At 45.2% G+C, this 15,000-nt stretch overlaps 2 protein-coding genes across 4 annotated transcripts in view; both read left to right on the top strand.

The window, feature by feature from the left end:
* mogat3a (monoacylglycerol O-acyltransferase 3a) overlaps positions 1-1,768 on the top strand; it is a 16,092-nt gene extending 14,324 nt beyond the window's left edge. Inside the window, exon 9 of the mRNA XM_034557212.1 lies at positions 1-1,768. This exon is cut by the window's left edge and continues 482 nt beyond it. The gene's annotated coding sequence lies outside the window, so the exon portion shown is untranslated.
* A 1,630-nt stretch (positions 1,769-3,398) lies between these two features.
* Positions 3,399-15,000, top strand: part of zgc:153012 (uncharacterized protein LOC777626 homolog) — a 15,571-nt gene continuing 3,969 nt past the window's right edge. Inside the window, exons 1-4 of one of the 3 annotated variants that reach the window (XM_034557601.1) lie at positions 3,399-3,456; positions 3,596-4,013; positions 7,290-8,000; positions 8,086-8,219. In XM_034557601.1, coding sequence (XP_034413492.1) covers positions 7,329-8,000; positions 8,086-8,219 — 806 coding nt within the window. In that variant the 5' untranslated portion in view covers positions 3,399-3,456; positions 3,596-4,013; positions 7,290-7,328. Of the gene's footprint in view, positions 3,457-3,595; positions 4,014-6,624; positions 6,703-7,289; positions 8,001-8,085; positions 8,220-15,000 lie in introns of those variants that run through there. The other 2 variants (XM_034557602.1, XM_034557603.1) reach the window with 2 other exon arrangements.

Genomic DNA, 15,000 nt, shown 5'->3' with positions numbered 1-15,000 from the left:
CTCTATATATAGACACCTGACCTTTATATAAACACCTGACCTTCAGATGACCTCTATATATAGACACCTGACCTTTATATAAACACCTGACCTTCAGATGACCTCTATATATAGACACCTGACCTTTATATAAACACCTGACCTTCAGATGACCTCTATATATAGACACCTGACCTTTATATAAACACCTGACCTTCAGATGACCTCTATATGTAGACACCTGACCTTTATATAAACACCTGACCTTCAGATGACCTCTATATATAGACACCTGACCTTTATATAAACACCTGACCTTCAGATGACCTCTATATATAGACACCTGACCTTTATATAAACACCTGACCTTCAGATGACCTCTATATATAGACACCTGACCTTTATATAAACACCTGACCTTCAGATGACCTCTATATATAGACACCTGACCTTTATATAAACACCTGACCTTCAGATGACCTCTATATATAGACACCTGACCTTTATATTACATTTCATGTCATTTAGCTGACGCTTTTATCCAAAGCGACTTACAATCATGTTACAATCATACACCGTAGACACAGCTACAGGGAACAATTCAGGGTTAAGTGTCTTGCTCAAGGACACATCGACTAGGGCGGGGATTGAACCGCCAACCCCCTGATTGAAAGACGGACCTGCTTACCACTGACCCACAATCGCCCTATATATGACCTTTATATAAACACCTGACCTTCGGATGACCTCTATATATACACATCTGACCTTTATATGACCTTTATATATACACATGTACCTTCATATGACCTGTTCATATACACCTGACCTTCATATGACCTTTATATATACACATGACCTTCGGATGACCTCTCTCTCTCTCTCTCTCTCTCTCTCTCTCTCTATATATATATATATATACACACACACCTGAACTTTATATGACCTTTATATAAACACATGACCTTCGTATGACCTCTGTATACACACCTGATCTTCATATGACCTTTATATATACACCTGATCCTCATATGACCTTTATATATACACCTGACCTTCGTATGACTTTTATATATAAATCTGACCTTTATATGACCTTTACATAAACACCTGACCTTCATACGACCTTTACATAAACACCTGTATTCTTCCAACTATACAAGTAAATAAGTCAGAGTATAAAGAACTAGATGTACATGCTTCATGCTTCAGGCCGGGCCGATACATGTTGTACCCTCTGTTTGGCTTTATGTCCATAAATAGCTAAAAGCCGAGATACCGGATGCGATTGTTGCTTAGTGTTCGGTGTTCAGAACCATGGACATTGCTGGTTACTTGTTTGTGTGTAGCGGCATACTTATATGTATTTATGTAGAAGGTATGAAAACATTTTGAAAAGTCTTAATCATTCTCATTAAGCCATATCTGGGAAATGAGGCCCGGTGTCCGAGCAATGCTAACAGAGCTAACGTGACTTATTGGTTTGAGTTAGGAATGCTAACAGGGCTAACATAATTTATTGGTTTGAGTTAGGAATGCTAACAGGGCTAACATAATTTATTGGTTTGAGTTAGGAATGCTAACAGATGCTGGGGTGCGTTGAAGAGCGAGGTGAACGTGAAGGTTATGTTTCTGTATAATCATCACATGATGATGTAACATGATTGATGGGTGGGTCATGCAGGTGATGTCACATAACAGCAAAAGATCCAGAGGAGATGGTGCTGTGTGATTGGTTTATTCCATAATGTTATGATTTCAATAAAGAAAGGCTACATTGACTCCCAAAGAGCTCTTCCCATTCATGTTCATGTGGGTGCTGGTTTAACCTTTAACCTCTGGAGGAAACCATCAAAGCAGGAAACGAGGGAGCAGGTGATCATTGCTGAAGGATAATAAGAGATAAGATATTACCTTATTCATATATATACACACACAATACATATATACAATAAAATAGCAGGGCAGGACATATTACATTTAAGAATTTAAATAATAAAGGAAATGAAAAAGTGTACTTCTCCTGCCCTGGCCCTGCTGATGCCCCCTCTCTCCTTCATGGATTGTGGAGGTCTGGATCGTGGTCCATGCCTACTACTCATTATTCATACACATGACATCTATTCATCTGTCCATCCGGGGAGAGGGATCCTCCTCTGTTCCTCTCCTGAAGGGTTCTTACCTTTTTTCTTGGGAGTTTTTCCTGATCCGAGGTCAAAGGTCAGGGATGTCGTATGTGTACAGACTGTAAAGCCCTCTGAGGGGAGGTTGGGATTTGGGGCTATACAAAATAAACTGAATTGAATTGATGGAGATGGAGGTGATGATGTTAGATTAGATTATACTTTATGCATCCCCAGGGGGATATGTTGATGGAGATGGAGGTGATGGAGATGATTAAGGAGATGGAGGTGGTGAAGGAGATGAAGGTGATGGAGATGGTGGACGTGATGAAGGAGATGAAGGTGGTGGAGGTGGTGAAGGAGATGAAGGTGATGGAGATGGTGGACGTGATGAAGGAGATGAAGGTGGTGGAGGTGGTGAAGGAGATGAAGGTGATGGAGGTGATGGACGTGATGAAGGTAATGGAGGTGGTGGAGATGATTAAGGAGATGGAGGAGATGGAGGTGGTGAAGGAGATGAAGGTGATGGAGATGGACGAGATGAAGGTAATGGAGGTGGTGGACGTGATGAAGGAGATGGAGCTGATTGAGGGTGAAGGAGCTGATGGAGGTGATGAAGGAGATGGAGGTGAAGGAGATGGAGCTGATGAAAGAGATGGAGGTGAATGAGCTGATGGAGGAGATGGAGGTAAAGGAGCTGATGGAGGTAATGGAGGTGAAGGAGCTGATGGAGGTGAAGGAGCTGATGGAGGAGATGGAGCTGATGAAGGAGATGGAGCTGATGGAGGTGAAGGAGCTGATGAAGGTGAAGGAGCTGATGGAGGAGATGGAGCTGATGGCGGTGAAGGAGCTGATGAAGGAGATGGAGCTGATGGAGGAGATGGAGCTGATTGAGGTGAAGGAGCTGATGGAGGAGATAAAGCTGATGGAGGTGATGGAGCTGATGAAGGAGATGGAGCTGATGAAGGAGATGGAGCTGATGGAGGTGAAGGAGCTGATGAAGGAGAAGGAGCTGATGAAGGTGATGGAGGTAATGGAGGTGAAGGAGCTGATGAAGGAGATGGAGCTGATGGAGGTGAAGGAGCTGATGAAGGTGATGGAGGTAATGGAGGTGAAGGAGCTGATGGAGGAGATGGAGGTGAAGGAGCTGATGGAGGAGATGGAGCTGATGGAGGTGAAGGAGCTGATGAAGGTGAAGGAGCTGATGAAGGTGATGGAGCTGAAGGAGCTGATGGAGGTGAAGGAGCTGATGAAGGTGATGGAGCTGAAGGAGCTGATGGAGGTGAAGGAGCTGATGAAGGTGATGGAGCTGATGAAGGTGAAGGAGCTGATGAAGGTGAAGGAGCTGATGAAGGTGAAGGAGCTGATGGAGGTGTAGCTGAATGTTTGTTAAACAACTTAATTAAATTAAATTAACAAAACAGTTAAATCTGATAATTATTAATCAATAATCTTCATCAGTGACCCTCCTCATCCTCCCTCTGTCTTCACAGCGCAGGCGCCTCCCTGTCGGACGCGCACGCGCTTCTCCTGCTCCTGTCTCGTTCACGCGCCGGTCCGTGGATTCCAGTCCTCCACGCGCAGTTTCCTGGGAGGCGGATGAGGAGCAGCAGTCTGTTCGAAGAAGAAGAAGAAGAAGTTCCTGCTGCAGTTCTTTAAGAGAAGAAGAACCAGATCAGTAGAAGAAGTCGCAGGAGTTCCTGCAGGAACTTTTTTCACTGTAAACTCTGCGCGCGCTGCCACCGCCTGCGGCTGTAGTGCGCATGCGCTCTCCACAGCTGTTTAGTTTTGTTCTCTTCGGTGATAATGGGCCGATTGTGTCACCGGACCCGGCCGTGACGTCACCAGAGAGACGGCACCGGAGCGAAAGTTCACAATCAGGAGAGGCGTGGCTTCAGCTGGTCCATGCACGTGAGTGTTTGTTTACAACGATGACGTCAGAGTGTTGTTTGTAATGTCATTTGTATCTCACACGAACACAATAGTAGAGTACAAATACACTGAGTACACATACCACTGAGTACAAATACACTGAGTACACATACCACTGAGTACAAATACACTGAGTACACATACCACTGAGTACAAATACACTGAGTACACATACCACTGAGTACAAATACACTGAGTACACATACCACTGAGTACAAATACACTGAGTACACATACCACTGAGTACAAATACACTGAGTACACATACCACTGAGTACAAATACACTGAGTACACATACCACTGAGTACACATACCACTGAGTACAAATACACTGAGTACACATACCACTGAGTACAAATACACTGAGTACACATACCACTGAGTACACATACCACTGAGTACAAATACACTGAGTACACATATCACTGAGTACACATACCACTGAGTACACATACCACTGAGTACACATACCACTGAGTACAAATACACTGAGTACACATATCACTGAGTACACATACCACTGAGTACACATACCACTGAGTACACATACCACTGAGTACAAATACACTGAGTACACATACCACTGAGTACACATACCACTGAGTACACATACCACTGAGTACAAATACACTGAGTACACATATCACTGAGTACACATACCACTGAGTACACATACCACTGAGTACACATACACTGAGTACACATACCACTGAGTACACATACCACTGAGTACAAATACACTGAGTACACATATCACTGAGTACAAATACACTGAGTACACATATCACTGAGTACAAATACACTGAGTACACATATCACTGAGTACACATACCACTGAGTACACATACCACTGAGTACACATACCACTGAGTACAAATACACTGAGTACACATACCACTGAGTACACATACCACTGAGTACACATACCACTGAGTACAAATACACTGAGTACACATACTACTGAGTACAAATACACTGAGTACAAATACACTGAGTACACATACTACTGAGTACAAATACACTGAGTACAAATACACTGAGTACACATACCACTGAGTACACATACCACTGAGTACAAATACACTGAGTACACATACTACTGAGTACACAACAGGAAATATACACACTGGTTGTTGTTTCAACTGTTAAGATCCTGCTGAACCGGAACTGAGCACACACACACACCCACAGACACACAAACATGCACACAGACACGTACACACAGACAAGTATACACACAAACAGACAGACACACTAATCGAGGTTGTGCAACAGACTGAGTCAGAGGAAACAGGAAGTGGAGCAGAAGAGGGTGAGAGACACTGACTCTAAGGAGAGAGAGACACTCACCTAAGGAGAGAGAGACACTGACCCTAAGGAGAGAGAGACACTGACCCTAAGGAGAGAGAGACACTGACCCTAAGGAGAGAGAGACACTGACCCTAAGGAGAGAGAGACACTGACCCTAAGGAGAGAGAGACACTGACCCTAAGGAGAGAGAGACACTGACTCTAAGGAGAGAGAGACACTGACCCTAAGGAGAGAGAGACACTGACTCTAAGGAGAGAGATACACTGACCTAAGGAGAGAGAGACACTGACCCTAAGGAGAGAGAGACACTGACCCTAAGGAGAGAGAGACACTGACCCTAAGGAGAGAGAGACACTGACTCTAAGGAGAGAGATACACTGACCTAAGGAGAGAGAGACACTGACCCTAAGGAGAGAGAGACACTGACCCTAAGGAGAGAGAGACACTGACCCTAAGGAGAGAGAGACACTGACCCTAAGGAGAGAGAGACACTGACCCTAAGGAGAGAGAGACACTCACCTAAGGAGAGAGAGACACTCACCTAAGGAGAGAGAGACACTGACCCTAAGGAGAGAGAGACACTGACTCTAAGGAGAGAGATACACTGACCTAAGGAGAGAGAGACACTGACCCTAAGGAGAGAGAGACACTGACCCTAAGGAGAGAGAGACACTGACCCTAAGGAGAGAGAGACACTGACCCTAAGGAGAGAGAGACACTCACCTAAGGAGAGAGAGACACTGACCCTAAGGAGAGAGAGACACTGACCTAAGGAGAGAGAGACACTGACCCTAAGGAGAGAGAGACACTCACCCTAAGGAGAGAGAGACACTGACCCTAAGGAGAGAGAGACACTGACCTAAGGAGAGAGAGACACTGACCTAAGGAGAGAGACACTGACCCTAAGGAGAGAGAGACACTGACCCTAAGGAGAGAGAGACACTGACCTAAGGAGAGAGACACTGACCCTAAGGAGAGAGAGACACTGACCTAAGGAGAGAGAGACACTGACCCTAAGGAGAGAGAGACACTGACCCTAAGGGGTGAGAGACACTGACCCTAAGGGGTGAGAGACACTCACCTAAGGAGAGAGAGACACTGACCCTAAGGAGAGAGAGACACTGACCCTAAGGGGTGAGAGACACTCACCTAAGGAGAGAGAGACACTGACCCTAAGGAGAGAGAGACACTGACTCTAAGGAGAGAGAGACACTCACCTAAGGAGAGAGAGACACTGACCCTAAGGAGAGAGAGACACTGACCCTAAGGAGAGAGAGACACTGACCCTAAGGAGAGAGAGACACTGACCCTAAGGAGAGAGAGACACTGACCCTAAGGGGTGAGAGACACTCTAAGGTGAGACATTGTTAATTATGATGTTGTCGTGCATGTATGATGGATGTTATGGGGACACTGATCCTATTTTGGGATCAGAAAGTTATTTTATTAAAATGTGAAGACTTGAGTCTTTCAGTTGGTGACGTTGACATAACAACAATAACTTTAGCTTCAACTGTTTGAACTTTAACTTGAGCTCAATATATTTCGTAGTGGCTAGCACTGTCGCCTCACAGCAAGAGGGCCGCGGGTTCGATTCCCGGTCGGAGCGGTCCTTCTGTGTGGAGTTTGCATGTTCTCCCCGTGGCAGCGTGGGTTCTCTCCGGGCTCTCCGGCTTCCTCCCACAGTCCAAAGACATGCTGCAGGTTAATTGATCTCTAAATTGCCCATAGGTGTGAATGTGAGAGTGAATGGTTGTATGTCCCTACATGTGCCCTCGATGGACTGGCGGCCTGTCCAGGGTGTCCCCTGCCTTCGCCCTATGTCAGCTGGGATAGGCTCCAGCGCCCCCGCGACCCTAATGAGGATAAGCGGTATTGAAAATGGATGGATGGATGGATGTATTGATGAGTCACATTAACACGTTCTTTTCTTTGTTTTTCAGTAACTCTGTAGTGTGTGTGTGTGTGTGTGTGTGTGTGTGATGATGAGTGGTGGTAAAAAGAGGAGTGGCTTCCAAATCACCAGCGTGACCTCAGACTTTAACCAAACTCCAGCTGGCCAATCAGCTCCTAGCGCGGTCCTGACTGTCCTCCAATCAGCAGTCGCCTCCTGCAGACCTCAAGGAAGCTCTTCCCAGCCAACCACGCCCTCTCTGAAGAGGAAATACGTCTCCCATGATGCCTTTGGGCAGGGGGTGGGGTCTTCCTCCAGGTTCAGAGTGGTGAGGCTGGCGGTGGGCGGGGTTGGCAGCAGCGGGGGGCGGGGCCAGCCATACAGCCGTGGGCGATGGATTTGTACGGACATAATGGCGCAACAGGAAGGGGCGGGGTTCAGGCGGGTGATGGACACCATGAGACATGCCCACTCTCTGGAGTCCCTGGAGATTATTGGCTGGGACATAGACAGAGGCGGAGTCCACTCCCATGACACCGCCCACCTTTTGGCTCGGCCAATCGGAGGAAAGGAGGGAGCAGGTCTTATGCAGTGCAGCGGGCCACTTTCGCCAACACACCAAGAGCTAATGAACATCCGGCTCCTGGACTGGAAAAAGCCAATGGGAGCTCAGGGTTCCGACTCGGCCCCTCCACCTCTTTTGACCCCCCCACCAAACGTTCCTCCTCCGCTCCGGTTGGACGTGGACTCTGCAGGACGGGTACAGACGCATTTCTATTGGAAGACGTGAGTAGCTTTCAAACGTGTTCTTACCCACTGTCTGCCGGTCTGTCTCTCTGTGCCAGTCTGTCTTCAGGCTGTCTTACTCTCAGCCGAGCTCCCCCCCCGCTGGATCGTACCATCCCACTCTGACACCTGTTCGGACTCCAGCAGCCTTCAGTCTGGACCAAACCATCTTCAAACTGCCGGGGGACACCAGGTAGCTTTCTGCTATTAGTTTGTCTGTGTATTATGATTGTAGTTTTTTTTAATTTATTTTTGTATTACAAATTTGCCTCAGAGGGCTTTACAATCTGTACACATATGACATCCCTGACCTTTGACCTCACATCGGATCAGGAAAAACCTTTCACAGGGAAAAAACCTTCAGGAGAGCAACAGAGGAGGATCCCTCACAGAAGCAATAGATGTGTACAGAATGAACAGCATTACAGAGTTACATAAACACATTATATGACAATGTATGAATGGACCTCCACAATCCATGAAACAGAAGGAGGTAGAGAGGAGGGGGGGCGGCACATCAGCAGGGCCAATGGGAGGCCGGCTCACCAGCATCAGACACCTCCAGGTCCAATGGACCCTATGAGACGTGAAGTCACAAAGACTCCGGGGAGGAAGCAGAGTTAATAAGGTGCAATGGAGAGATGTAAATTCATCCATAAGGAGAGAGAGAAGAGGAGATAGGTGCTCAGTGTATCCTAAAACATCCCCCAGCAGCCTATAAGCCTATAGCAGCATATCAAGGGGCTGGACCAGGGCAAACCTGATTCAGCCCTAACTACAAGCACTATTAAAGAGGAAAGTCTTAAGTCTATTCTTAAATGAGGTTACTGTGTCTGCCTCCAGGACTGAAAGTGGAAGCTGGTTCCATAAAAGAGGAGCTTGATAACTGAAGGCTCTGGCTCCCATCCTACTTTTTAGGACTCTAGGAACCACGAGTAGCCCCACATTTAGTGAGCGCAGCTCTCTAGTGGGGCAATATGGTACTACAAGCTCCTTAAGATATGATGGTGCATCACCAATCAAGGCTTTGTAGGTGAGGAGAAGAATTTTAAATGTGATTCTTGATTTTACAGGGAGCCAGTGCAGAGCAGCTAATACAGGAGTCATGTGATCTCTTTTCTTAGTTTTTGTGAGTACACAAGCTGCAGCATTCTGGATCAACTGGAGGGACTTAAGAGACTTATTAGAGCAGCCTGATAATAAGGAGTTGCAGTAATCTAGTCTGGAAGTAACAAACGCGTGAACCAGCTTTTCTGCATCTTTTTGGGACAAGATGTGCCTGATTTTTGAAATGTTACGTAGATGAAAAAATGCAATCCTTGAGATTTGCTTCACGTGGGAGTTAAAGGACAAGTCTCGGTCAAAGATAACTAGAGATTCTTTACAGTGGTGTTGGATGCCAGGGCAATGCCATCTACAGAAACCACATCACCAGATAATTGATCTCTGAGGTGTTCAGGGCCAGTAAAATAACTTCAGTTGTGTCTGAGTTTAACATCAGGAAGTTGCAGGTCATCCATGTTTTTATGTCTTTAAGATATGCTTGAAGTTTAGCGAGCTGGTTGGTCTCCTCTGGTTTGATCGATAGATATAATTGAGTATCATCTGCATAGCAATGAAAGTTTATGCAGTGTTTCCTGATAATGTTGCCCAAAGGAAGCATATATAAGGTAAATAAAATTGGTCCAAGCACAGAACCTTGTGGAACTCCGTGATTAACGTTGGTGGTCATTGAGGCTTCATCGTTTACAAATACAAATTGAGATCGATCTGATAAATAGGATTTAAACCAACTTAGTGCGGTACCTGAAATGCCAATCGACTGATCCAGTCTCTGTAATAGGATGTCATGATCAATGGTGTCGAACGCAGCACTAAGGTCTAATAATACCAGTACGGAGATGAGTCCTTTATCAGCACTAAGGTCTAATAAGACCAGTACAGAGATGAGTTCTTTATCACCACTAAGGTCTAACAAGACCAGTACAGAGATGAGTCCTTTATCAGCACTAAGGTCTAACAAGACCAATACAGAGATGAGTCCTTTATCAGCACTAAGGTCTAACAAGACCAGTACAGAGATGAGTCCTTTATCAGCACTAAGGTCTAACAAGACCAGTACAGAGATGAGTCCTTTATCTGATGCAATTAGGAGGTCATTTGTAATTTTCACCAGTGCTGTCTCTGTGGTGTTTTCTAAATCCTGACTGAAACTCCTCAAATAAACTATTCTGATGTAAAAAGTCACACAACTGATGTGCGACTACTTTCTCAAGGATCTTAGAGAGGAAGGGAAGGTTAGAGATCGGTCTGTAGTTAGCCAACACCTCTGGATTAAGAGTTTGTTGCCTGCCAAAGGTTAATTTAATAAAAAAATCAAAAAGAGTCCATAAATAAACATAAAGCGTCCCGGAGGAGAACATATTTCCTTAAACAAAAAAAACAACATGTTTTATCCAGACAACAACAACAAACAGTTGGATCTCTGCTCTGCCGGTCCCATGCCCCATCTCCATTGCACCTGCTATAGGGGCGAGACACATTACCTCTGATCCCCTGTAGCTGAGGCTAATTAGGCCTCTTCCCGGCACCTGTTTCCTGAGCCACTCCCCTAACCCTAACAACCCTAAACATTATATTCGTAATACTGTTATTATTTTCTGATATATTAATGAATGTTTTCTGCTGTATTAATATGTAATGTTTAACTAACAAGTTAGTTTGAATCATTAGAAGAAGTGAATGAACTGATGAATTAAGCCTTGTGTTCTGACTCACTCTGAGTAGGCGGGAGGAGAATTTCACTGCATTTTTTCTATTGGCTGTGACAGTGAGTGGGCGGAAACTGGAATGAGATAACAGCCAGTCAGCCAACAGAGAGTGAGTGTGTGTGTGGATGAGAACCTGACATCTCTCACTCGAGTGTTAAAGTCAACATCTGGACGTCTTGAGGCAGCTGCTGCTGATTGGACGGGTTTAAATATGGACCTGTGAGCTCACAGAGAAACAACCAATCATAGACACTCTGGATGGAAGACAAGACCATAACGAAGGACAGGGGACAATAACCGGGGACAGCAAAGTCTCTGGACTTTAACCGGGGACATTGGATTGGTTTCTTTGATTGGACAAGCTGTGGCTGAGCTCTGATTGGACGAGCTGTGGCTGAGCTCTGATTGGACGGTGGGCTGTGATTGATTGGAGATGTTTGGTGAAGCAAAGATAAGGATTTCCTCTCCCCTCATTGACCCCGCCCCCTGTCCTCGTCCTCATCGGCGTCCTCCGTCAACCCCGCCCCTCCCACTCAGGACTCTGCAGTTTGTTGCTAAGCAACCTGAGGCACCTGTTGTGTTACGAGATCGGAGGAAGGTCAAAGGTCAGTTGTCAGGTGTCAGGGAGTCCTGGCCGGGCGCCGGACTGACAACCTCTGAACCCAAACCCAAGGTGAGTCAGAGGTTGTTGACTCCACCCTCATGGGGTCGGCCAATCACAGAGGCCCTAGCCAAAACTACCAACCAACAACGACCTCATGTGACCCCAGCAGTCTGGCTCCATGATGCCCCTCACCCTCATTGGTCTGTCCCTGTTAAAGCGCCCCTCAATGGGCGGGGCTCCGACACCACCATGATGTCCCTGCTGCTGCTCTGCCACAGGTAGCCAATGCCACCAGGTGTGCTCAGATTCACCTGGAGGTCAAGGGGTTAACCCTAACCCCCTAACCCCGAAATATTTAGATTCCTTATCTGATGACTTTGTTTAGGTTGTTTAGATCTGTGCAGGTTTTGTCTTGTGCCCGTTTCAACTTGTGTCCTCGTCTACTTGTGTCATGGTCTACGTGTGCACTGGTCTACTTGTGTCTTGTTTTACATGTGACATGGTCTACTTGTGTCCTGCTCTACATATGTCACGGTCTACTTGTGTTCTGGTCTACTTGTGTCCTGGTCTACTTCTGTCATGGTCTACTTCTGTCTTGGTTTATACGTGACATGTTCTACTTGTGTCTTGGTCTACTTGTGTCTTGGTTTATATGTGACATGTTCTACTTGTGTCTTGGTCTACTTGTGTCATGGTCTACTTGTGTCATGGTCTACTTGTGTCATGGTCTACTTGTGTCTTGGTTTATATGTGACATGTTCTACTTGTGTCTTGGTCTACTTGTGTCATGGTCTACTTGTGTCTTGGTTTATATGTGACATGTTCTACTTGTGTCTTGGTCTACTTGTGTCTTGGTTTATATGTGACATGTTCTACTTGTGTCATGGTCTACTTGTGTCTTGGTCTACTTGTGTCATGGTCTACTTGTGTCTTGGTCTACTTGTGTCATGGTCTACTTGTGTCTTGGTCTACTTGTGTCCTGATCTACTTGTGTCTTGGTCTACTTGTGTCATGGTCTACTTGTGTCTTGGTCTACTTGTGTCATGGTCTACTTGTGTCTTGGTCTACTTGTGTCCTGGTCTACTGGTGTCCTGGTCTACTTGTGTCTTGGTCTACTTGTGTCATGGTCTACTTGTGTCATGGTCTACTCGTGTCTTGGTCTACTTGTGTCATGGTCTACTTGTGTCATGGTTTATATGTGACATGTTCTACTTATGTCCTGGTCTTCTTGTGTCATGGTCTACTTGTGGCATGGTCTACTTGTGTCTTGGTTTATATGTGACATGGTCTACTTGAGTCATGGTCTACTTGTGTCATGGTCTACTTGTGTCTTGGTTTATATGTGACATGTTCTACTTGTGTCATGTTCTACTTGTGTCTTGGTCTACTTGTGTCATGGTTTATATGTGACATGGTCTACTTGTGTCATGTTCTACTTGTGTCTTGGTCTACTTGTGTCATGGTCTACTTGTGTCTTGGTTTATATGTGACATGTTCTACTTGTGTCTTGGTCTACTTGTGTCATGGTCTACTTGTGTCTTGGTCTACTTGTGTCATGGTCTACTTGTGTCATGGTCTACTCGTGTCTTGGTCTACTTGTGTCATGGTCTACTTGTGTCATGGTTTATATGTGACATGTTCTACTTATGTCCTGGTCTTCTTGTGTCATGGTCTACTTGTGGCATGGTCTACTTGTGTCTTGGTTTATATGTGACATGGTCTACTTGAGTCATGGTCTACTTGTGTCATGGTCTACTTGTGTCTTGGTTTATATGTGACATGTTCTACTTATGTCCTGGTCTTCTTGTGTCATGGTCTAATTGTGTCATGGTTTATATGTGACATGTTCTACTTGTGTCATGTTCTACTTGTGTCTTGGTCTACTTGTGTCATGGTCTACTTGTGTCTTGGTTTATATGTGACATGTTCTACTTGTGTCATGTTCTACTTGTGTCTTGGTCTACTTGTGTCATGGTTTATATGTGACATGTTCTACTTGTGTCATGTTCTACTCGTGTCTTGGTCTACTTGTGTCATGGTCTACTTGTGTCTTGGTTTATATGTGACATGTTCTACTTTTGTCTTGGTCTACTTGTGTCATGGTCTACTTGTGTCCTGGTCTACTTGTGTCATGGTCTACTTGTGTCATGGTCTACTTGTGTCCTGGTCTACTTGTGTCATGGTCTACTTGTGTCATGGTCTACTTGTGTCATGGTCTACTTGTGTCTTGGTCTACTTGTGTCATGGTCTACTTGTGTCTTGGTCTACTTGTGTCTTGGTCTACTTGTGTCATGGTCTACTTGTGTCATGGTCTACTCGTGTCTTGGTCTACTTGTGTCATGGTCTACTTGTGTCATGGTTTATATGTGACATGTTCTACTTATGTCCTGGTCTTCTTGTGTCATGTTCTACTTATGTCCTGGTCTTCTTGTGTCATGGTCTACTTGTGTCATGGTCTACTTGTGTCATGGTTTATATGTGACATGTTCTACTTATGTCCTGGTCTTCTTGTGTCATGGTCTACTTGTGTCATGGTCTACTTGTGTCTTGGTTTATATGTGACATGGTCTACTTGAGTCATGGTCTACTTGTGTCATGGTCTACTTGTGTCTTGGTTTATATGTGACATGTTCTACTTATGTCCTGGTCTTCTTGTGTCATGGTCTAATTGTGTCATGGTTTATATGTGACATGTTCTACTTGTGTCATGTTCTACTTGTGTCTTGGTCTACTTGTGTCATGTTCTACTTGTGTCTTGGTTTATATGTGACATGTTCTACTTGTGTCTTGGTCTACTTGTGTCATGGTCTACTTGTGTCTTGGTTTATATGTGACATGTTCTACTTGTGTCTTGGTCTACTTGTGTCATGGTCTACTTGTGTCATGGTCTACTTGTGTCTTGGTCTACTTGTGTCCCGGTCTACTTGTGTCATGGTCTACTTGTGTCCTGGTCTACTTGTGTCTTGGTCTACTTGTGTCTTGGTCTACTTGTGTCCTGGTCTACTTGTGTCCTGGTCTACTTGTGTCATGGTCTACCTGTGTCCTGGTCTACTTGTGTCATGGTCTACTTGTGTCCTGGTCTACTTGTGTCCTGGTCTACTTGTGTCCTGGTCTACTTGTGTCATGGTCTACTTGTGTCTTGGTCTACTTGTGTCATGGTCTACTTGTGTCCTGGTCTACTTGTGTCATGGTCTACTTGTGTCTTGGTCTACTTGTGTCCTGGTCTACTTGTGTCTTGGTCTACTTGTGTCTTGGTCTACTTGTGTCTTGGTCTACTTGTGTCCTGGTCTACTTGTGTCATGGTATACTTGTGTCTTGGTCTACTTGTGTCATGGTCTACTTGTGTCCTGGTCTACTTGTGTCCTGGTCTACTTGTGTCATGGTCTACTTGTGTCATGGTCTACTTGTGTCTTGGTCTACTTGTGTCTTGGTCTACTTGTGTCATGGTCTACTTGTGTCATGGTCTACTTGTGTCCTGGTCTACTTGTGTCTTGGTCTACTTGTGTCTTGGTCTACTTGTGTCTTGGTCTACTTGTGTCATGGTCTACTTGTGTCATGGTCTACTTGTGTCATGGTCTACTTGTGTCTTGGTCTACTTG

The sequence above is a fragment of the Cyclopterus lumpus genome, chromosome 18 (genome assembly GCF_009769545.1).
Source record: "Cyclopterus lumpus isolate fCycLum1 chromosome 18, fCycLum1.pri, whole genome shotgun sequence".
Lineage (NCBI taxonomy): Eukaryota > Metazoa > Chordata > Actinopteri > Perciformes > Cyclopteridae > Cyclopterus > Cyclopterus lumpus.
This window is presented reverse-complemented; position numbering and strand designations above follow the sequence as displayed.